This window comes from Macrobrachium nipponense, chromosome 21 (genome assembly GCF_015104395.2).
Source record: "Macrobrachium nipponense isolate FS-2020 chromosome 21, ASM1510439v2, whole genome shotgun sequence".
NCBI classification, from domain to species: Eukaryota; Metazoa; Arthropoda; class Malacostraca; order Decapoda; family Palaemonidae; genus Macrobrachium; species Macrobrachium nipponense.
Window position 1 is genome coordinate 9,334,391 of NC_087212.1, and position 23,971 is coordinate 9,358,361.

The window sequence follows — 23,971 nt, forward strand, 5'->3', positions numbered from 1 at the left end:
TTCTCACAATATTTACTAATAGGTTAATAAATAGTATTTGAATGTGTGAATGTACTTAGTAGGGTGATGGTGATATTATTTTTCTCTCATTAAAACAGCAGGGTAAACCATTATTACAGTACTGTACTTCTCAGGGCAGTGAGAGTTATAATATCTACTTACTTTGCTCTAGATATGTATTGTTATGCTGTATATTAAACTGAATGCAGTTTAGTCATAATAGTAAACTGCATCATATACGCCCATAAAAATTGTTTGCAAGACCTACAAAGTGTGAGTATGCCTTAAGTATTATCAAGTACAGGAAAAAATATCTGATGCTGTATAGTGGTATGTGAGAAATACAATGCAATTAATGTAGTATGGAACCCAATTATATATACATACATGTACATCGATGCCTAGAAAGAGGTGCACAGTAATTCCTATTTTCAATGCATATAATTTTTATTTTTTATGATTTTACCCAGTCCATTTTCACACTGTTATTCTCAATCCCTGTACACATTATATTTGCTGCCCATATGTGCACTGCAATATTTGGTGTTATGAAGTATTATGCATGAATTGAATATCATCATCATTTAGATGTTGTAAAGGTTTTTCATATTATGAAATTTCGCATTGATAACTTTGGAATTACTGTACATTCTGTTTAAGCGTAGTGACTGCAAATTACTTGGTTATCCTTAGAGGTTTTTAAAATTATCTACAAGCCTTTTATATTTCAAGTTGAATTTAAGGTAGAAATGTTTGATTCTGTATGACCCCTTGAAGTTTTCTTTTTTCTATTGAGTTTACGTATCTTTACGTGGACATAGTTTCACTACAGAATATACTAGTTGGGTTGATCATATGCACCAGTTCAATCTATTTCACTTACAAATTGGATCAGTTTGGCAGATCTTGAAGGATCGTTATTCTAACACACACACACACACACAACACACACACACACACACCACACACACACACACACACACACACCCCCCCCCCCCCCCCAAACAAATTTATCCAATGCATCTGGGTTATGTTTAGAAAATTCGTATAAAGTGTAGTGATTTTATACCCTTTGAAAATGTATATACCAAACTAATTTTTCTCTTTATCATGTTTTTCTAGCAGATTTGTTATTGACTTTACAAAGAATGAAAACAAAATTTACTACAATTAGCTCAGTATTTCTTACTTACCAAATACTCAAGTTCTCAGAAGTGTGAACATTATACGTACAGTTATTTTTCCCTCCAGATTCATTAGTTTTCATTCCATGACCAAATCTCCATTCGTAGACTTCATTGAACCATTTCCTGAATTGTAAAGTACTGGAAATGTCATTTTCCAATGACCAGATTTTTTTTTCCAAATTGAGAGTTTTCCATTGTTTTGTTTAGGATTTCCAGTAATATACTGTCTTGAACTAAGAGGAATTTTGTTTACATAGTAGATTTTTACAGTAAGGCAGGGTTTAGAAATATACTGGGGAAATCATGACAAATCCCACATACATTTTGCTCTCTCACTCCTTTTGAGTACAGTACTGTTAAAAGAAGGTTTATTGGTGATTGTACATGTACATTGAGATGAAATTTATATTTATACATTGTGATGAAATTTATATTTATACTGTGCAGCTAATCATTATCCTCATAGATGAGAATTTAATTCAGTTTTCTTCTCTTGTCATTATTCTTGCTAATATTTGTAAAATAAGAGTTTTTGCCCTTAATAAGTATTGAGTTTAATTGAAAGTTTGCACATTCATCTTGATTCATCTATGAGAAGAATGATCATTTAAATTTCATTTCTTTATGCCTTGAGATTGTTAATTATTCAGCAATTGGAAAATAAGTAGTTTTATTTTTATATTTTTTTACATTAATTCTTTTTTTATAATGTTTGTGGAATGGTTGAAATTATTATTTTTGATACTTAGTACTTTTTATTAATTCGAAAAACTATTATCAATGTTTGTAAATTAATTCTAACATCTGTTTAGTTTATGGTGCAATAGTAGAAAATTCTGTCACATTTTATGGATTTTTACTCTTGCCACTTCCAGTGACAACTCCTCTTTTCACTCAAGTTGGGCATCACAGAACTTACATTGACCCACATACTTACGAGGACCCAAACCAAGCTATTAGAGAATTTGCGAGAGAAATCGATGCTTCTTATATCACAATTGAAGCAATCATCGGCGGGGGTGAATTTGGTGATGTTTGTAAAGGCAGCTTACAATTGCCCAGCCGACCAGAGATGACTGTAGCTATCAAAACCCTCAAGGTAAGAATTTTACTTGAAAAATAACTTTCTTCACTGTTGGATAATGTTGATATACTTTGAGGAAGTCCAAACTTTGTAATTTTGAGGAAGTCCAAACTTTGTAATTTTGAGGAAGTCCAAACTTTGTAATTTTGAAAAGTGTTGAATTCAGTAATGGTTTTTGGAGTATATATACACTTGAAAAGGTGCTAAACTTTCAGAGTTTAAATTAGATGAAGATTAATACTATTCTTGAATTTCAGCCTGGATCACCTGAAAAGGCCCGAGTTGATTTTCTCACAGAAGCCTCTATTATGGGCCAGTTTGAGCATCCAAATGTAATCTTCCTGCAAGGTGTCGTTACAAAAAGTAATCCTGTAATGATTATCACAGAATACATGGAAAATGGATCTCTTGATCAGTTCCTTCGGGTAAGGCTCATTTACAGTGTATTTGATCTGTTTTTTTATATTTTATGAATTTAGTTTTATTTTGTTTGATCATCATTACACTTATTAATGTTCATTGACTGTTACAGGTCAATGATGGCAAGTTCCAGGTTCTTCAGCTTGTAGGTATGCTGCGCTGTATTGCCTCAGGGATGCAGTACTTGAGTGAGATGAACTATGTCCATCGGGATCTTGCTGCCCGTAATGTATTGGTCAATGCACAGCTTATTTGCAAGATTGCAGATTTTGGATTATCAAGAGAAATTGAAAGTCACACTGAAGGAGCTTATACTACTAGGGTAAGAAATTGAGGTTAAACAGGAAATTTAGGAGTACTAGTATCCACTAGCTAGAGTTACGTGTCTTGCTTCAGACTAGCCATGTACACATTTTATGAAGACATTGCAATTCAAAATTTAATTTTTACAGGAAGGTCCCATGCATTAATGTTAATTATTATGATATGCTGTATACAGTATTAGACTGATTATAAAGTAGATTTTGCTGTTGTTTTTTAATATTGGAAGATTATTACCATTATTGTTGATGCTTAGATGCCAGTTTGTAGACTAAAATGAAACTATTTCATTTCTTGTATTGTAAATAGTATACTACTGTGCTTAATTAAATAATCTAACCAGGTCACTGAAATTAATTGTAAATAGTATACTACTGTGCTTAATTAAATAATCTAACCAGGTCACTGAAATTAATTTGGTCAGTATTTGGCATCTGATTATTGTACCCCTTTTTTAAAAGGTATTTTATCTAAGCATTAGGATGCTATAGTTTATAGATACAGAATTGTTAGCAAAAAAATATACTAAAGTACTTAATTTTTTCTTTTAGGGAGGAAAGATACCAGTGCGATGGACTGCCCCAGAAGCCATCGCATTCCGTAAATTCACAAGTGCATCTGATGTTTGGAGTCTAGGGATTGTTATGTGGGAGGTAATGAGTTACGGGGAAAGACCGTATTGGAACTGGAGCAATCAAGATGTTATAAAAAGTATTGAAAAGGTAAAATGGATTAATTTATTGCTTCACTTGTCACTAATTTATGTGTTCTTAACACCGGAATAGATTAGTTCCAGTCTCACTTAAATACATGTATTGTATGCTAATACAATTTAGTTAGTAAAGAAGTACAGAATATTTTTTTATTGTGATTAAAATATTTACAAGCCAAAGTTATATGAAATTATGAAAAATAGAGATTTCAAGTGTAGTGCACATACTTTGTAAAGAAATGCAAAGTACATAGCAAATTTAGTCAAACTGTTACTCATAAAAATTCATAGACACTATTGAAAGCAGTTATCCAAATAAAATCTGATCAGTAAGCCACATTGAAGTGAAAAAATAAAACATTACGACAGATGATGGACACAGTGTATTGTTTTCTGCTATTCTGCCAGTACTTAATGTTCTTTCAATTTTTTCTTCTAGTACTTGGTTTCTGTAATTGATGTGCTGTAGTTGTAACATGTTTTTTAAACCTGAATCTCTATTGTTTTGGTTAAATAAGTCATTTATTATGTTCCAGGGATATCGTTTGCCAGCTCCAATGGAATGTCCTGAGGCCATATATCAACTAATGTTGGATTGCTGGCAAAAAGAGCGGAATCATCGTCCTAATTTTGCTGCAATTGTGCGGACTTTGGATAGACTGATTCGCACTCCTGAGGCACTCAACAAAGTAGCTCAGAACAGGTAAAGTATACCAATTTCCCCTGGTTGTACAGTACAGTATGTTACTTTTAACGAATATTAGCCACTCTGACCTCATCAGGGTTCTACTTGTGCACAGTCACTTAGTTTTTACTATAAATAAATTGTTTGAATTAATTTCAAGGCGAGGATGTTTAATTATGGATAGAATATGATTTGCATATCCAGTAGATCCCTGATCTAGATTTATTTTTATTTTAAATTGTCTTTTTACTTAATATGCTCCATTGGGTAGCAGATTGGTTCATTGTGTTTTTGGCATGAAATATATCATAAGACATAATATTTTTAAATTTGAGAGTTGTCATCGTATAAGACTCTTCTGACCAGTATAAAATGTAATGTTTTTGTCACAAACTTGATATGTACAATGTTTTTTATAATTCATAATGAAGTATGACCAAATACAGAAATATGTCTCAAGACATTGACACAATGCACATTTCAAGCTAAGAAGTGTTTTGTTGAAGAGGCATTATATTTTGACAGATTTTTCTGTTCAGGCATACAATAATTACTCTGAGTTTAGAGTACCCAGATTGCAAGTTTATATGGAGTAAATTGACCCATGAGAAAAGATAATTAATTTTTTTTTTAGCTCAGTGGTCTGTTTAACTATGCCAGGTCATCATTTCCAAAAGTAAATTGATAAATGAAAATTAGAAATTGCAATACCTTCAAAGTTAGTGAGTCAAGTACTGTAACTGCACAAGTAAACTTAGAATGCACAAACATTCAGATTTCTTGACAAAACAGGTCAGAAGCATAGTTCATTTAACTAATTTACTTTCAAGTAACACTTGAACCAGTCTTTACCCTATAATACAAAGCTGTTTGCATACTGCTACAATGCCTTACTGCTTGCCACTTGCTGAAAGCATGGCATAAGTTATGTAAATTTACTGGCGGGCTGTGGCAAAGAATTGCTGGCAGCTGTTTGTAAGTCTGCTGTAGTGGCTGTTGTGTATTGATTAAACATAGAATTACAACTGTCATTAGATTTTCTGTCAGAATCTTCTCCTTCTACTTTACTCATAATTGTTAGTGGTGGTGGTATAAATTTGGTACAGTAAATTCTCTCTTAATGTTGCTACATTTTACTTACCTTCTATTTACGGTATTTGGAAGATGCGGTTTTCTTGTAGTCATTGATTCCTGAACGTGAAGAGACCAGATGTGGAAACTAGAAAGATGCTAAATTCCCCTGACCTTGATTTTATACGAAAATGCCTGTTCAATGTATTACTTATTTTCATTTATATAATGTAGTTGATTCACAGTGGCTTTTCCCTGCTAGGAAATTTTCAGATTTAAGTATCAGTAACCACTGGTGTGGACTTGGAATTTTTGCCCTAAGACACTCATGTGTCCAAAATTTCTTAGATGGTTATGAACACCTGTTTGGGCTTTGATTGTATTTTGGCTATAAAAGGAGGCATATGCTATAGTTAGTAGATAATACTGTAGCTCTGTTAATAGCTGCCAAGGATACAGTGCTTAAACTGTAGAGGATGTTTATGTTGGCCTCTGTTGTGGTTCCCCATCACATGATTTAAGCTTTTTAACTTTTTAAATGGAAACTATATGTATCACATAAGGCTGGCAGTATTTGTATACAGTACTACATCTTTATGAATGTTGTATGTACAGCCTATTTTTTTTTCTTCTTGCTGACTTTGTAATGACAAGGTATGAAAATGGTATACAGGTACAAAAGATGTTTAGAATTTGATGTCACTAGAGCGCTGTGTAATTAGAAATTATAAATGGTACTTCAAATTTACCTAACTCTAAGACCTTTTGGCTGTCGCTGTTTTCACTGTGGATGTGAAGCAGAGCAATACGGCTCTTGTAATTGTATGTACAATTCTATCTTTTAAATGATGTCCTTGAGTTCTCTTGTTTAGTCCTCTGAGATCCATGTTTGCAAGGTCATAAATGTCAAAAATGGTGCTGTTTTATGATGAAACCTTCCATCTTCAATGTTTTAGCCAAGGATTCAAAGGGATTGTCCAGCATTCTTTGGAACTTCCTTTTACACCAGCTAATTAAAATTCATGTATGATTGTTGATTGCCACGGATAACCAAGTCTTCTTGTTTTTTTTACATTTTGCATGCCATTTTCTTTTTAGTTGCCTCTATGAGAAGCCTCTATGTTGGTACTAAAAGGGGGTTGGGATTTTCTTCCGGTAAATACCTAGCAGTTTAAGGGCATATAAACTTCTTAATGTAGTCAAGTTTTACCTGTACATTAATTACAGAATTAACATATTTGGTTAATCATTTTATTTTAAGTTTTGTTTTAGATTCAATTTTGTGATTTACTGAAGTTTTGCATTTTTGAAAAGGCTAAACTCTTTAACTGGACATTATTATTTTGTTCAATTTGTATAGCACTTTTTTGCAATATTTTACAGGCATTACCAAACATGTTATGGTTATTACTGTGTCAGTTTATTTATATTTTTCATCAATTTTCAACCTTCCACTTTTCTAAAAAGCTACCTCTTACTTTGCTTTTCTTGTGCATCAGCAAGCAAGAAAACATTAGGTCTTCATTGACAGTGAAACGTAGAGGATCCCATATTATTCCTTTCTTGTTTTAGCTGTTGGATTGTTAGACCTTACTTACTAAGGCTTTTGCAGGCCTAAAGAAAGTTTGTGATGATTATCTATAAAATTCGTGTTCTCGTTACTTTTCCAGATCTTTCTTTTCAAACTTTTCTGGACTTATTATCAGTTTTTATTTATCTTTTAGTCGTTGTGTACCCAATATGATTATGAATTCTTCTTTCACATATGCTACTTAATTTGCATTAATTAATTGACATTTATACCATAGGCTTTGCTTCAGCTTAACAAAATATTAAACACTAGGTTCAATTTAATCATTCTTAGCTTTTATCACTACTTTTTCAAACATCTTTGTACAGCTTTCCTTGGTATGCTATGTCTTCATATTGCATTACATCTAATACATCGACAGTGCTCTTTTTATAAATTTTATTATTCTTTTAATATTAATACGTAGTATGCTTTTCATACCTTATTTTTTTTTACTATATCTTTGTTCTAAGCAAGAACATTCATGATAACAATTTTAATGTTGAAAACATTTTAACAGTTCTTTAAGAGTATGTGTTATTGCTGCAAAGAATGTTGCCAAGGCTGTGTTGTTTATTGTGATGTTTAAATGTACACTTGTACATTTTACTACCATCCAATTTCATTTTTCTTCAAGATATAATTGTTGTTTCCTGTGATTGATTTTTCTTGGTATAACAATGCACATTAATAAGAAAATTATGTCTTACAAGCTTTTTTTTGTGCACTAACTTCTAATTCCAAACACTACCATGACTCTTGTACTGTGAATTTCAGTGACATGCATTTTTTTATTTGCACTAAAAAAAGGTGATTTTTAACAAGTGGCTTTATGCACCAATTCTTCAACAGCTCTGCTAATACTTTAAGATAAGACACCTAAGTGTACTTACACTAGCAAATTTTATAGTTTTTTCTACACCCGTTTCTGCTTCCCGCCTTTTATTTTCTTCCAATATTTTGCCCCATGATTTCCCCACCCAGTCCTCCTCTCTTTCGATTGCTTTTACTTTCGGTGGTGCTTTACCTTCTTGCCTGGTGTGGTAGTGTGGCTGATGGTGGTGTCCTATGGTCTCTCCCCAGGCGGCCGGCTCCCCAAAATCCCTACTATGCACCCGTCCTCATCCGACCCCAGTGGGTCAACTTTAACCAGGCAGCCTAAGTAACGCCATCATGTCTGGCATGCCTGTCACCTGGTGAAGGTTTAAGGTAATCATTATTTTTTGGAGATGTCAAAAAAGACATCATCAGAGCCAGTTCAGTGGAGACTACTGCCCCCTGGGGGCAGTCTGTAAAAAGTACTGCTTTTGTGGAGCAGAATAAAACACACTTTCATGTAATTAGTTTCCAAGCTGAATGTATGTTAATGCTGTTGTCACTTTTCTTAGTGCATGATGACCATTGTATTTTAGCTTTAGTTTTCTATATGCCTTTCAGAATTGCCTAGGCATGGTTTGATGTAGTGTGGTTGACTACTGTATTCATATGTTAAATGCTGAATACTACCAAGTAATATTTACAGTGCTTTGTAGGTGTGGCAGTTAGAGCAACCAAGGGTGTTGCCTTTATTCGCTACTGATAAAATATAAATATTGGTCAAGTTGGGTCGAATGTAAGAACAGTACAGTTAAGTGGTTAATCTTTCCCCATGTAATTGTTATCCAAAGTATGTTATGCCTTGTAGACACAGTATTTTTATTTTTGTAGAATCTTATAAAGAACTTTCTCAGTACAGTAATATATTTAGTGTACATGTATTTAAATTTTTTTGTTAATTCTTGCAGTAATTCTAAATTGTGTAAGAGTAATTAGGAGCCTAAAATTTTATTATGTGCTCCTTGATAGTGTCATTTATCATTAAAATAAATTATGTTTAACTTATGCTTTTTATACTTTGGAAATACAGGTACTTACAATTCCCCCACCCCTTCCCAAGTACTACTATCAAATGCAAATTTTTTAACCACATGAGCTACAGCGATGCGCAGTACAAGACCACTTATTTTGGCTTGTGTTATCTTTAGAAAATGAAAACTTAGTTTACCCACAAGAAAAAGAAGTTGAAAATGGAGTGGATATTTTGTTCTTTAATTATAATTCCCCATTTCTACTCCACAGATTCCCCAAGACACAGGTTCTTCCCTTGTTTCATTACTGAAATTATTGTAATTATATATATATATATATATATATATATATATATATATATATATATATATATATATATATGTATATGTATATGTATATGTATATATATTATATATATATATATATATATATATATATATATATATATATATATATATATATATATATATATATATATATATATAGCACTGTATTGCTTTTCATGTAACTTATAAGTCAGTTTGGATATTAAAATGTGTTAGTCACTTATTTACTTTACTAGATTGTGTTAAATAGTTGATATCCTTTTACAGGCATTACAGAGTGGAAGAGAGCCATTTTGATCTTTGCAAAAATAAAATACCTTATGAACATTATGCACAGTCATTTCTTATTATTATAGCTCAGCAGGGCGAAATATTCGCAACTTTTTGTGCAGTATGACTTTCATGTTTATTGCCTTATATTTTGTAGCACTGTAGATTGAAACATTTTGCCTTTATTCCCTTTCCTTCTGCAAATCATATACCTAAGGGTAACTATTCCAAGCAGGCATGCAAATGGCTTTACCCTGACAATTTTCTATTTCTGGAAGTGCTTGTTCTTTTGAAAGGTAATTGAAATTGCTCTTCTATATACAGTATTTTGTATCGTATAGTATAATTTTTATACTGTTTATCATATTGCACCAGTTTGCATAATCATCCAGTTCTTGAATTTATTATTGGATTAAGTCTGCAAAGCATGTATTTTTTTCCAGTCTTGCTTTTCCAATACTACTTACACAAGCTCTCTCACACAGTACCCATTGCGTTTGTCTTTGAATATTTTCATTTTCTATGCATTAGGAATTGTAGATTTACAACTGTATTTATATATACTGTATGACAATTTCAGTCTCCTTCATCCTGTCATTCCAATGGTACAGTTATTTTTGTTCACAGTGTTTCTGAGGGAAATATAATTAAGTTAATTTTATTTCTGTTCATGAAGTCATTTATAACTCATTTGCTTTCATTTAATTCACATTAGTTTATCATGTGAGTGTCTTATTTTCTAGGATTCAGTTTTATTTTAAGAGATATTTACATTTATTTTGAACACTACCATCCTGCCCCCATCTGCACAAAATGTTGGATGTATTTCATATGTGAGTCCCCATTTACCATAGGAAATGGCTGTCTTGCATTGTCCATTGGTGAGGAAACTAAACAGTAAATTAATTTCACTGGATGAGTGAAATTTTCTAAGTTGAGCTTGTATCAGTTAGTAGGGCAAACAATTGCAAACCCTACCCCAATATTTAAAGTAAAAGTTTGTAATGCTCAATTTGCTCTTAATTTCCCAATCTTTTAATGTTTGAATTCTTCTGCAACTACTACATTATGTAAGTGTTTATTAGTCCTCCCAATTTTCCAGTGCCACCATTAAATTGACATGAATTTTACAGCTCTAAACTTAAGCATTGAGTTTATTTATTAGGCATAAATACTGATACAAATTCAATTTTTTTTTTTTTACAGGTGTACAACAGCACTGGGCTTGGATTCAGTAGACATGACCCAGCTAACCTCAGTAGAAGATTGGTTAGCTTCACTCAAGATGAGTCGTTATGTAGAAAACTTCCAGCGGGCAGGGCTTGCTGATCTTGAAGCTGTGGCTCGTCTAACTCAGCATGACTTGAATCAGCTGGGAATAACGTTAGTTGGTCATCAGAAGAAAATTCTCCAGAGTATACACACCATGCGCACACAGCTGGCCGTCAACATGTCTGAGGGCTTCCTAGTATAGTGCCACTACTCTAGCCGATGCCAACAGTTGGCACTTTGCTAGGGTTTAGTAGTCAGGTGGGCTAAATGCCAGGTCCAGAATGCATGTGATGTCCACTGGCACATCAGTTTGGGCCTGAATTCCATCGTCTACGTGAAAATGTGATAATGATTGAGGGAAAGACAAAAATTGTGTTCAGGATATGGGTTAGAGTGCATTTTTATGTTACTTAAATGAACAGTTTGAAAATTATCCATCTTCAAAGTAATTTTTTTTTCAATAGCTCAAATTTGCCCTTAATCCTAGAATGCAAAGTAAGTGTAGGGGAAGCACGCTTCTGAACAGACAGTGACTGTTTTCCTTGGAAAGTGACCCTAACCCCTCCCATTCTTGTGATATTTTCATGGCCAATGATGTGTTGGAGACAAAACTGTGGTACGCATGTGTGTGGTCTGTAGATGGAATAAACAGCTGTGATCAACTCTGTATAGAGAAAGAGAGTTGGTGAGCTTTCTTGTCACGTCCACGCATTGTACACCACTCCTGAGGTTTGACCCCTTAGTGTAATTGTTGATATTCCATTTGCTGCCAGACCTTATTCTGCCAAAGTCTAGTATTGGTGTTGTCCTTTCTAAAACCCTTTGATGAAACTCTTGGAGACTGTTTCCCCATTTTAAGCTTCTGCCAGCGTCTCACTTTCCACTGAGAGATTGAGTTTTGCCTATTTTTGGTGAACTGCAGTGTCATGTGTGTGTGTGTGTTAAAGTTGCCCATGCACACAGACTGGAAATTACTTTTAGATGAACATAGAAAAGTTCTTTGCAAAAGATAAAAGTCAAATAACTTCAAGACTGAAGAGTTTGCCAGCCATAAAGGAACTGGAAAGACTGTAGACCAGGAAACGGCCAAGAGAAGAGAGAACCTCCCTCCTGACGCACATATCACTTACCCTTCATATAAACATCCGGCCATTCCCCACTCCCTTTCCTCCCTCCCTCCCTCCCGCAGGACCCAGCTGTTGTAGTCACAAAGCCTTGTTGTTGCTCGAGTCAGATGGCGCAGTGCTGGTAAATGGCTGGGTGTTACTGTTATAGAATATAAAAATTTAAAATTATCATTGTAGGTATATAGAGAAAACTATTTACTCATACACTCATGTAGTATTCAGTGATCATCTTGAGGTCACTGTGTGATTACATATATGAAGGAGTAAATAGAGATGAATACCCAATCATTGGCTAACAAAGCAAGTCTGACTTGATTATAATACCTTTTCAGTGTCTGTCCAGTCATCCCATGGTGTCCTGCACTGTACTACTCCTTTTTGCACAGGTTATAATTTATTTAACAGTACTTGTAACTTTGGCTATATCACACCATTACTTATTATGGGTTACACAGTACAATATTCCAAGTTGCTGTAAAAGTAGTCTTATTTAGCCACAAGATTAATGATTCCTTTGATGTAGCTGCAGACTTATTTACCGTTAATTTTATCATTTTAAACCTCCACATAATTTGTGTAGTAAATATCAATTGCATGTTTGTGTATATCTTGTGTGATGGTGTTAGCAAAAAGCCTGTGTTTTGGGAACATGTGTGATGACTAGATAATCAAAATTTTCGTAGGTATTATTTAGTATTTAGAAGTTTCTACAAAAGCACCAAGCAATACAACAAATGAGAGATATGTAAACTTCCTGTCTTGTTACTACAAAGCAATGAGTAACAATCAAAAAACATCCTTGACTGTGTAGGTAGGTATTTTCATACGTCATACTTCATAATAATAGGAAAAAGCTTAGAATTTAAGTCCCAAAGATGATGATGAAGGAGGAAGGAAGGAGCGAGTATTCCTAGGGAAGTTCCGTGTGTGATAATTTTGGATTCTTGTATTTTGGAAAGGGGAGGGAGATGATGTGGCAAAGTGGTCCACACCCATTTTGCCAGAGTGGGCCACTGGTCTTCACATTCCAAACCCTCTCAGTTATGGTTCCTTGTCAGGGTGTTTGCCACTAGAATTGTTCCTATTAAGATGTAATTCAGCTTGCATAAAGATTTTAGCCAATCATTTTTAGTAGCTTCCAAAAAGTGGTCTTCTATTTGCAGTTGAGTTGCTGCATATTTTGTGAACAGTATTTGTAGTCGTTTGCTTTGAGTCCTTTGGTTACAGGGAATTTTTACGTTCTGATGAAGCCTCAGGGCGACCACTTTCACTGCCTCATCGACAGTTCCGAGAATCAAGCAATCGTCCAGGGCAGCGTAGTGGGAGCATTAGGTCTTTCTGGAGGAAGGCTGTGTATATGGGGGCCGAGAGAGTGAGAATATTTAGTGAGCTGTTGACAGTTTTTGCTGATATTGCTAGATTCAGTGCTCGGAGCAAAGTTTTTAGTTTTTTCCATATTGGGTGATTATGGCATTATTTTCCAGTATAATGGTAAGGTTTGGTTGATCAAATCAACGTTAGATCAATGTTGACAGCTCAAGCCTTCCCCTTCTTAAGTCCAAATGCTATCACAGCTGTTGTTTTGCTTTGTGGCGAATTTCCTGACAAACCTCAAGAGACGTGTGTCTTATTTTCTTACTGATGTAGTCTTGCAATTACTTTATATGTCTTCTATTACCATAACTCATAATCTGCGGCATATTCTCCATTATCTTCCCAAATCTTGGGAAAACAAAGATGCTGTATATAATTATATACAGCAAGACAGTTCTATACACAAACATACTCTTCGCAACCTTGGTGTAAACTGTTGAGAAGGCAAAATCAAAATTTATTTCATTCACTGATATTTTAACGATAAAAAGGGAGGTTTTGAAGTTCTGTCTTTCTCTTTAGTTTACTCGTGAAAGTCACACAGAAATCTGTAATGCCTTGAGCACGGAGGACAGCATAGTGTAATTGTTTTATATAATTTTTATTTATTGAGCTGATGCATTGCTAGAAGAGCATATGTTGTGTACTATAATGTTGTATAAAGTTTGTAAAATAGTCAAATATTTTATATTTTTAGTTGGTAAGGTACAAGATCTCCAATTTTGAACTCTTTAATTGTTCGAACATGGAATGTGATTTGTTTTTAGTTTGCTGAAGAAATGGAGGTGCCAATGTGTGCATCAGTGTCTGTGAAGTGAGGGAACTTTGGGGGTTTAGGCTTAAATAAATTTTAGTGATTAAATTCCAAAGTTACTCTTAACATTTATCCCTAGCCCTGCCCCCTAAGATCCAGTGAATGAACCCTCTTTTTTTATTTTCTTTTGTATATATAATATATATATATACAATTCTGCAGGCATTTTCTTATACAGTACCACGGTTCTTTTTTCAATATTGTAAATGTGTCCCGTACTTTTTATTTTATTTGTATGTATGATGAACATAGTTGCAACAAGAAGAATGTTAAGCTTCTTTGCTAATACTCATGATTTTAAATATGAACTTGATGATTATTTTGTTATACTCATTATAATTTGGTATTATTTGAGATCACACCAATTTTAAGTCAGTTACCGTGACAAATTTGCCAATGTGAGTAATTATTTCAAATAAATTTTAATTATGATTTATGTAAGCTTCATATTGTAACAGTGATTCTATTTGCATTAGGTGAATGCCCTATGACTCTGCTCGAACTGAAGTGTTTGACATGAATCGTAGAGACTGCCAGTGCAACAGCTGTAAATTGTAGCTTTTTCCTAGTCATATCTATTATCCCTCCCTCCAGCCGTGGGGAGATAGAGGCCAGTTATTGCTTGATTTGATGCCCTGACTAAAAATCTTTAAAAACTTGAAAGCTGTTTTGTCACATTGTTCAATTGTTATAGTGTGGAAGGTCTCTTCAGCGAAAGAAATCAAAAGTATTTTATGTCCTTTGGCAGAGAATAGCTCTGACTGGTCTCTTTGAGAAATACATGCCCCAGGAGCTTCCTGTATCGCATTTGGCTTTACACTTTTCAGAGATTTATTATTTTATTTCAACTGATCAATAGCGATTCAAAGAGGTTACATCAGAATCCTGGAGCCTTTTTTTCCCTCATCTCTGCGGCATTTTCTGCTGACATATTTGTATTCTGTTCATTCCTAACCTTAAAAAGCAGTTGTATGTGCAAGTTCTTTGTGTTCAAGAAACAATAAAGTTTGACAGAAATACGGGAATGGTAAAGTTTTATTTTTTCCGTTGTTCAAATAAATGAAAGGAAGAAATTATTTTAAATATTTAGCATTAAACACTATCATTGTAAACAAACACCACCTGGATCTCCAAAGAATCCAAGGTAAAACAATAAGGTAAGTTTCCAGACAACATGCAAAATATTTACATAGCAATTTATATTTTTATTTACCATAGCTTATATAACAATACACATGAATCTAGTTGAACATGTATTACTTCAGTTGTGCACATATTTACAGTTGGTCAGTGAAATAATGTTGGAGAACAAGCATTTTAATCACCCTTATTTTTACAGTATATTAAGTTTTCCATGTAGGTACGTAAATGCTTTAATAACTTGTGTGGATGGGATGAGAAGAACATCAGATATACCTCGAGATACAAAAGGCTCAACTTACGAAAAATCCAAGTTACGAAAGCCAATACGAAAAATTTTACTGCTCTACATACGAAAAGTTTTCAAGATACGAAAGGTTGTTGCTATAAAGTCCCAAGATTCGCCTGGACCACCGAGAACAATTTTAAAACTCCTGCGCCGCCAACTGAGTAAACTCGCCACCATCCTCCCGCTCTCCCATTGGTTCCTGATGCTAGTCACCCCATAAGGTCCTGCTCTCCTATTGGTCAGCATCTACCCCTTGTACTTTAAGTATTCTATTGGTAAAAGGTTGCTGTAAATTGAAAAACTTAGTATTCATGCAATACATTTAATAAAAAAAAAAACATTAGGTAAAGATAGAATAAAGAATAGAAATGAATGGTTATTATACTGTTTGGTAGTTTCAGTAGTTGAAGAGAGATAATGAAAATTTATGGCTTACTGTGTAAAAGTGATTGCTTGGCGATCGTTTGATACTCATAAGTGCTGGATGTAAACAGACGTTTGGAATTTTTTTTGTTTGTTTGTTATAGTTAATGGTTACTTAATTATTTGAAATAAGTACATGCAATACATTTAATTAAAAAAAATGTGAATTAGATGTCATAAAATATAAAATAAATCAGACTGCCAACAAATACGCATTTTTTAGAATTCTTCTTCTGTTTTATTATTACGTTACGTATACGTATTACATATGTTTCATTATAGCTGTCAGTAACTCGGTATCTCCGTTAGGTAAAGATAGAATAAAGAATAGAAATGAATGGTTATTATACTGTTTGGTGGTTTCATTGGTTGAAGAGAGATACTAATGACAATTTATGGCTTACTGTGTGCTAGGAAAAATGATTGCTTGGCGCTCGTTCCATACTGGTAAGACGGGTAAGATCTGAATGTAAACAATCGATTGAAAGGTTTGTTTTTTGTTTGCTTGTGTATTATAGTTAATGATTAATTAATAATTATTTGAAATGAGTACATACTGATTATTTATACATTTTATTGGCATATTCTAAGCTTTTAGCTCTTAGGTTTTTAGATGTCAGAATCATAGACTAGGCTACAGTAGCAACTGCTAACATAGGCTAGGCTTATTGCTAAGGGACATATGCCAAAGTCCTAATATATGCAGTAAAAATGGGGTTGAACATTATATGCAGTTGAATAATACTCAAGTATGTACAGTATTTTGCCTTTTTGGAGTCATATTTCTTCCGTCGTAACCCAAGAACATGTGTTTTAGGCCTGGAAATATAATTTACTGGGGTGTTTTTGGAGGGCTTGGAACGGATTAGCCATTTTACATGTTAAATGTGTTCCAAGATACGAAAAACTCTTGATACGAAGGCCGTCTCGGAACGGATTAATTTCGTATCTCGAGGTACCACTGTACATGATAACAAAGAGTGTCTTATGGTGGCAATGGCATCAGTGAAATGAGTAAGTGAATTAGGTACAGGGTCCCTCCTACACTGTGACACCTTGGGTAATTGGACTCGCTCTTTTTGCATCAGAATTTATGGTAAAGATACACAATCTATCATTTCTCAACAAAAGATACAAATGATTCTTGGTCCCATCCCTTCTGAACTTTGTAGATAATGATAAAGATGAGTGGCTCGTGTCTGGTATGAGCTGCTAATCGCTACTTGCAAAGACCACATGATCTCAGATCCAAGTGCCATCATCTATTCATAAATACAACCAGGCACAAGAAAGGTGTATCCAAGAACACTACCTTGTTCTTGCTTTGTGAAATGGTGAAACAGGCATGTGTATCATCTGTCATGGATGCAGACCATATAACCCAGATGATAGCTGACAAATTAAAGGGTACTAACCTGTCCCTGGCAATCGTAACTTTTTGGTACCACAGGTATTGAGGGCAGGTGTGTGGCACCACTAAACTGCCTTTTCCTTTTTCTGGATATCACCTGTGTCCTTTGGATATATTTCCTCTGGAACCCTAGTAGCTACCAAGCTCCTCAACAATAACAGTATTGTTCCCTGTATGAGGTTAGTGCAGTCAGTGCACCTCATTTGGTGCAATGTAGGTATTAGTTAAGGTTCTTTATAGTGTCCCTTCGGCCCCAAGCTGCAACTACTTTCATTCCCTTTACGGTAACTTCATTCATATTCTCTTTCTTCCATCTTCCTGTCCACCCTCTCCTAACAATTGCTTCACAGTGCAACTGAAAAGTTTTGCTCCTGTAACACCTTTCAAACCTTTTTACATTTTTACTGTTAAGACCCATTTCAGAGCTGAATGACTTTAGTTGCACCAGTGCTTGGCATAGTGCCAAAAATCTATATAAATCAAATCAAAATCAAGAACAGCATGTTCCCTAAGTTTCATATTGAAAATGATTGGCTGTATGAAGACTTAATTTATTGACACTTTCAAGCTGGCCAGGTCAGATGACGGTGAGTTACCTAGCAGAGTTGCCTATCTGTAACTACAATTAGTTGGTAGATGTGACTCAGTCTGCTCAATGTAGGTGGGAAGGGGAAAGGGTTTCAGTGATACTTTGCTACTTTCTGAATGGTTCCCTCTACCAGGGCACTGGGATCGTCAGTTTCTCATTTTTTTCCCAAGAATTAGGCTCGACCACACTCTAGCATCGGAGTCCTGCCTTCCAACCAACTCTTTTTATGTTGAGCAGTGGCGGATTTAGGGGGGAGTCGAGTGGGCCAGGGCTTAGGGCCCCGTGCCTGTGAGGACCCCACACCTTGGCAAAAATAAATTATCAATGGTAGTTAAAAAGATTATATATCATAAATAATAATAATCTAGATGTGCTCAATTAGAAAATAAATCCCAGAAACCTAACCACCAACTGGTCCCCCCCCCCCCCACACTACCACAAGACATTTACCCACACAAGTTATAAGGGCCTCTTTGCTTGCCCATAAATGAGAGGGCCCCTTAAGGTCACCGGCTTAGGGCCATCCACACCCTAAATCTGCCCCTAATGTCGAGTCAGGGTGGATACTTTGGACACCAACTTTATCCAGTTAATTCTATGACTGGGAAGTTGATCTTCAAGGTGCCACATAAATAGGAATGACTTCAAGACAATGCTCAAGTGCAGAACACAAAACTCAGAAACGTTAGGTTCTAATTTAGTTCTTTAGTCAGTTAGAATGTTGTAGACATGAGAAATCCTAGAATAATTACCAGATAGTTACTGGATGCTGATTGGTCACAACCATTTCGTGAAAGGACTACCGCCTCCCAAGAAGGTCTGCAAAGAACCAGGAAACTGAAACCTTCTTGAGTTATCCCCTCTAAAAGCATATGGGGAAAACTTAATCGTTGAAATTTTACCCAAATGTAGAATAGAGGCCAAATTATGCAAGAGTAATATGTGCACTTACATGGATTTCCGTGCCTATTTGTAAAACCTTTGTACAGTATAATGGTAAGTAATGAATAATGTTGAGGTACGTTTTCTTTAGTCATATTTAACATAAACTAATATAAGCGTATGATGCTCCAATATTGTATATTTCACGAAGATGTCCAACTCTCAGCGCAATTAATTATTTCATTTGAAACTCTATTTCCACATAAATTCAACGCGAATCGTAGTAATATTCTATGTTTAAATTTTACAGAGGAAATTTTATGTAAATATTTGTGTTCAGGTGAAAATCGGAAACTTATCAAACTAACCTCAATTGAGACATGACCTATCATTTATTGGTTTGTTTAATAAATTATCACCAAGTGCTTTATATCAAAAGAACGTGACATTTTGTATTGGGAATGATTATGATGGAAAATCTCCTCTCTCTCTCTCTCTATCTCTCTCTCTCTCTCTCTCTCTCTCTCTCTCTCTCTCTCTCTCACTTTTTTCCGGGTTGGGAGAGAATGCATAATGTGCATTATCACGGCCAAGAAATATATATAGCGCGCGCGCGCGCACACACACACACACACACACACACACATATATATATATATATATATATATATATATATATATATATATATATATATATATATATATATAGATGGCGCTACTCGTATTACAAGGACACCAAAACAGATCAAAGATAGTTGCCAACTTGCCATGCCCTGGGCCCCTATAGTATATCCTCCATTTTCCTTGTGGTGAAACCAAGTAAGAGGATGTTTTCTGTTATCGCCGTTTAGCCAAGTTAGTGTGGAAGAATGAGTTCCGTGTTCTTTGAAGTGGTGATTGTTGGTGTGTTAGATTTTACAAGTACATAATCTGCAGAATAAGGTTAATTTCATGAGGAGCATGAATTGGAATTTTGGAGAGTAATTTACGCCAGTGTTTATAATGCTAATCAAGTTTCGGTAGATCTAGGTTCTGATCTAGGTAATCACTCCGCGTCGGGTATTTCTTTGGAAATTACAGTTTCCTATGGTATTTGGGTTGCTTATTAAGGGTCTTGGAATGTCAATCTCATCGTACTTAGCCTTATTAATGTCTTGGAAACACTTTACTGCTATTTGCTGCCGAGATAATGGAGAAAATTGTGTTATGTCCATGCTAACAGAGGAATGCAGGAATTCCCGAGCACAGTAGTTACAAGGTTTGTTGAATTCTGCTCCGAATAAAAAGCTGATTATTAAGACGTTTTAATTTCTGTACAAAATTCCGTCGTCATAAACAGCTAGCTACGAATGTATCTGTAATTTTTCTTGAATGTTTAATGTTCCAATTAATGCCCTGCGGCGAGTAATATAGACGGTACTAAAATTTTGTTTTCCTTGTCCGTTTTCATTCTGTTCCTTGGCTCCTTGTTCACCAAGGGTTTACGGTTTACTATCCCGTTCGGCTGTTTGAACGTTCTTATAAGTAAACACTTTCGTAATTCGTCTAGCTTAAGCTGAGATTTGTCGAGCGTAAAGTAATGTGTCTATTCTAATTTTCAAATTGTCTTAATGTTGTTAGTGCTGCGATTTCAAGGTGAAGCTTTAAAAAAAATCTTAATTTTCACAAATCGTTGTAGTGACGTATGGGAGTAAGGATAGTGTTTTAAGGTTTAGTTAGCATGGTGATAAACGTATATCGTAGCAGTTTTATTTTCACCAAATTAGTGAGTTTATTTAGATTTTTTTCTGAACGACTCGCAGGAGGTGAATACTGAAACTGAATAAACTCCTAAAGCATGCAATTTTGATTTACTCCTTTAACATTATAAATTACGGTAGGGTGTTTAAACATTGTTAGACTAGAATGTCATAGTCCTGAAGACAGGGAAGGAGATTGAAAGTATTGACAGGAAAACGGTCGGTCAACAAAGTACACGCAAAGTGATCTGTCGGTAAGGTAGTTTCTCTCTCTCTCTCTCTCTCTCTCTCTCTCTCTCTCTCTCTCTCTCTCTCTCTCTCTCTCTCTCTCCTCTCTCTCTCTCTCTCTCCTCTCTCCTCCTTCTCTCTCTCCTCCCTTCTCTCTCTCTCGTGTTTGTAAGTAATTTCGTGTACACTCGGTGCGTCATTGACTTACAACCCTACCACTTCTATCCATTATCTAAAAAAATAACAAAATACCGACTCGAGAATAAAAAAAAAAAGTTAAAGCCAGGAGGTGGTGTGAAAACTTGTTAGACAAACCTGTTAGAGGGTAAATGTATACAACAGTCTCCCATCAAAAATTTCATCGTACCTAGTTTTCTTTAGTAATGTTTCAGAGACCACTCACTATCAGTACTTTTTAATGAACAATATATCTCCGTGCGGTGCTCGTATGTAGAATTGCCCTTAACGGCTTCGTAAGGAATATTCTGACGAGACTAAACGTGCTGAACTAATATTTTGAATGTTATCCAAAGAAAACCGATACTGCTTGAAAGATCCCTTAATATCAGATCCCTTAATATCAGCATTAAATTTAGCTTTAGCAGTAACACTGCGAAGGATTAAGAAATGTTTTGGCTGGGTTTCATACTCTCATAAATACTATTAATAATATCAAAAGTTTTCACACGAATGCTGCATATCAATTTAGTATGGCGTTTTCTGTATTTGTAAAGGCGATATTTCACGTAAGCTGTCTGTCGCTTATCAGGAAAGTTTAGAAGGGTAATACTTCAGAAGCACTCCGCACTGGATATTAAAATAAATAATCACCTACATGGAAAGAGCATGTGAAAAGCAATTTAAAAAGTATAGTCATTATATGAGAGATTGAACGGGGTGGAATTAAATGAGCTTGATAAGTTTTTACCTCGAATTTTTCCTAAGTCGGGAGAGGTGTTTCCTCTACAGTAATGTTTACTTTTAATGAGCCCTCTAACTTACTTTCTTACGCAAACAAAAGCAGTTCCCGTTACTCATTATTGGCAGAGAGGTGTGACATCTTATGACGTCATGGGTTTCATAACCAATTACGAACGACTTTAGTCGAAAACTAAGTTTCACTAGCATTTCAGCGGAGTAATAAAGTTACCTGTCCAGTGTCCACTGGTATCCTTGTTTGGCTGAATACTCTAATAATGAAGCAAAAACCGGCATTTTGTCTTCCTGTAGCTATGGCAGAGGCAGTGGCTGGCCCTTCCGGCATTAATTTTGACAGAGACCTTCGATTTCTTACTGATTGTTTGCAGCGCAATGTGGGTTACGGTGAATTTTATTATTTGTCTAGTGGTGATAAAGAAGTTGTGATAGAATATGCTCAAAGACATAATTTAATTCTAAAGCAAAAAAACTGGGAGTGTTGTGGAGCTATTTGTCGGATCGACTACAACAGGAACGCCTTTAGGTGTGATCCGCCACGGTAAGTAGCCTTACTGTAACCCCTGTGGCTAGCGCGCGCAGCGCAACATTACCTCTTGCCAGTAAATGCCGTGCTTGCCAAGAATCTTTAAATATGCGGATAAGGCGCGAAGCGCCGTTCCGCCACGGCCTTAGTGACAGCACACACAAATCGATCGTCGCGGATATGTAGTCGCTCCCTACTTTGTTTGTTGTTGTTTTGGTATCGGCGCCATATTGGTTTTGGTGTTCTTCCGCCGATTTCGGTCGGCAGTCGAGTCGCCGTGTTTAGTACTGGCCCTTGGGGGTTAATTACAGTCGTCCGAATAAATATTACTTTAAATTCTTGTTCAGTGGGTAAAATAACATAGGAAAACGTCATTTGCCATAGTCTAGGCCACTGCGGATTGCTTCTGTAGAAATACCCCTGAGTTAACCATCAATGGCCTAATGTATCACCTTATGTCTTTGTCTTATAAGATTTATTTTGGCTGTATTTGTGTCTTGTTGGTTTGAGAATTTAGAAAGTAAAACAGGGAGTAGTAGGTTTGCAGTGTTGATCAGACATATGTTATCGAAGTGGTTTTGTCTTATTTAAATCATTGGTAGGCATTTATAATGCTGCAGTGAATTAAGCATGTATGACTACAACTAATGGTTTAAAATTATTATAAATAAGGTTTAGGAGGGCTAAGGAGACCCTCCTCCATAGTTAATTAGAAAATAGTTCTTCGTGCATAATGATTACTGACCCTCGTAACTATTTTCTTGAATCTTGTTTCAAATGAGTGGTCACTTGGTCTTTGGTCTTAGGGTAGGTAGTGATTTAGCACCCCAATTCTTTGCAATACTTTTGATTTTATTTGATTTATTTTGAACATAGTGTTTTGCTGCCGTTAGTCAGATTTCAGTAATAAAGCTCTTTACTTAGTTGTCAAAATTTTCGCATAAAGCTCCTGTTCGTTCTTGTCCTCAGAAATTTGACCATGTAGTTTCAGTTGCCTCAAAGTATATACGCTTTGGATGTACACATTCCATCTATATATAAAGTAATGAGATTATAAACCGCAAATACCAAGACCTATAAGTGTCATTTCTTAAAGGCAATTGTGATAGCCATTGACAGGTTACAATATGGAAGGCTTTGGGGAAAAATTACAAACCACCAGATGTATAAAGGAACTAATGTATCCAGTGTCATTCATATTTGTTTTTTTTAGAGCCACTTCTCACCAGAGAAATTTCCATCTAGGCTAGATGGAAATTTCTCTGGGCGGTATTGAACTAGAGTCATCATCCGAGTAACAACACACCTTAACCACCCAGGATTGTCTTTATATATCAACCCAAGAGGGGATATAAAAAGGAAATATTTTGCAGTCGATATGTTTTCATTTCGGCCTTTCGTCTCTTGGGATTCGGGACTGGCTTTTTTGTTGCTTCAGTCATGAATTTGTCAATTATTTATGATTCCGTGGATTTGTCAGTTCAACGACTCCAAGATCCATTTTTGCTGTTTGTGTCCTTGTCCAATATTTTTTTTAATTGATATAAATTGAATTGAAACTGAATTTGATTAGTTTTTAGTGTGTGAAAATTAGAACCAAACTTCTCTTGAAGGGAGCACACAGTTCAGTTGGCTACATCCACTACAATTATTATTCATTCTTTTTCATTTTTAACAAGCATTGTTCCTCATTCCAGGAATTGTAGCTTTGTATTATCCTGACCCTT

At 35.2% G+C, this 23,971-nt stretch overlaps 1 protein-coding gene across 1 annotated transcript in view; it reads left to right on the plus strand.

Moving 5' to 3' along the window:
• Window positions 1–15,106, plus strand: part of LOC135197759 (ephrin type-B receptor 2-like) — a gene marked incomplete in the record, with an annotated part of 698,018 nt that extends 682,912 nt beyond the window's left edge. Inside the window, 6 exon segments of the mRNA XM_064224842.1 lie at window positions 2,063–2,286; window positions 2,529–2,696; window positions 2,804–3,013; window positions 3,564–3,734; window positions 4,261–4,427; window positions 10,701–15,106. Of these exon segments, the coding sequence (XP_064080912.1) occupies window positions 2,063–2,286; window positions 2,529–2,696; window positions 2,804–3,013; window positions 3,564–3,734; window positions 4,261–4,427; window positions 10,701–10,968 (1,208 nt within the window).
• Between the last annotated feature and the right edge of the window lie 8,865 nt (window positions 15,107–23,971).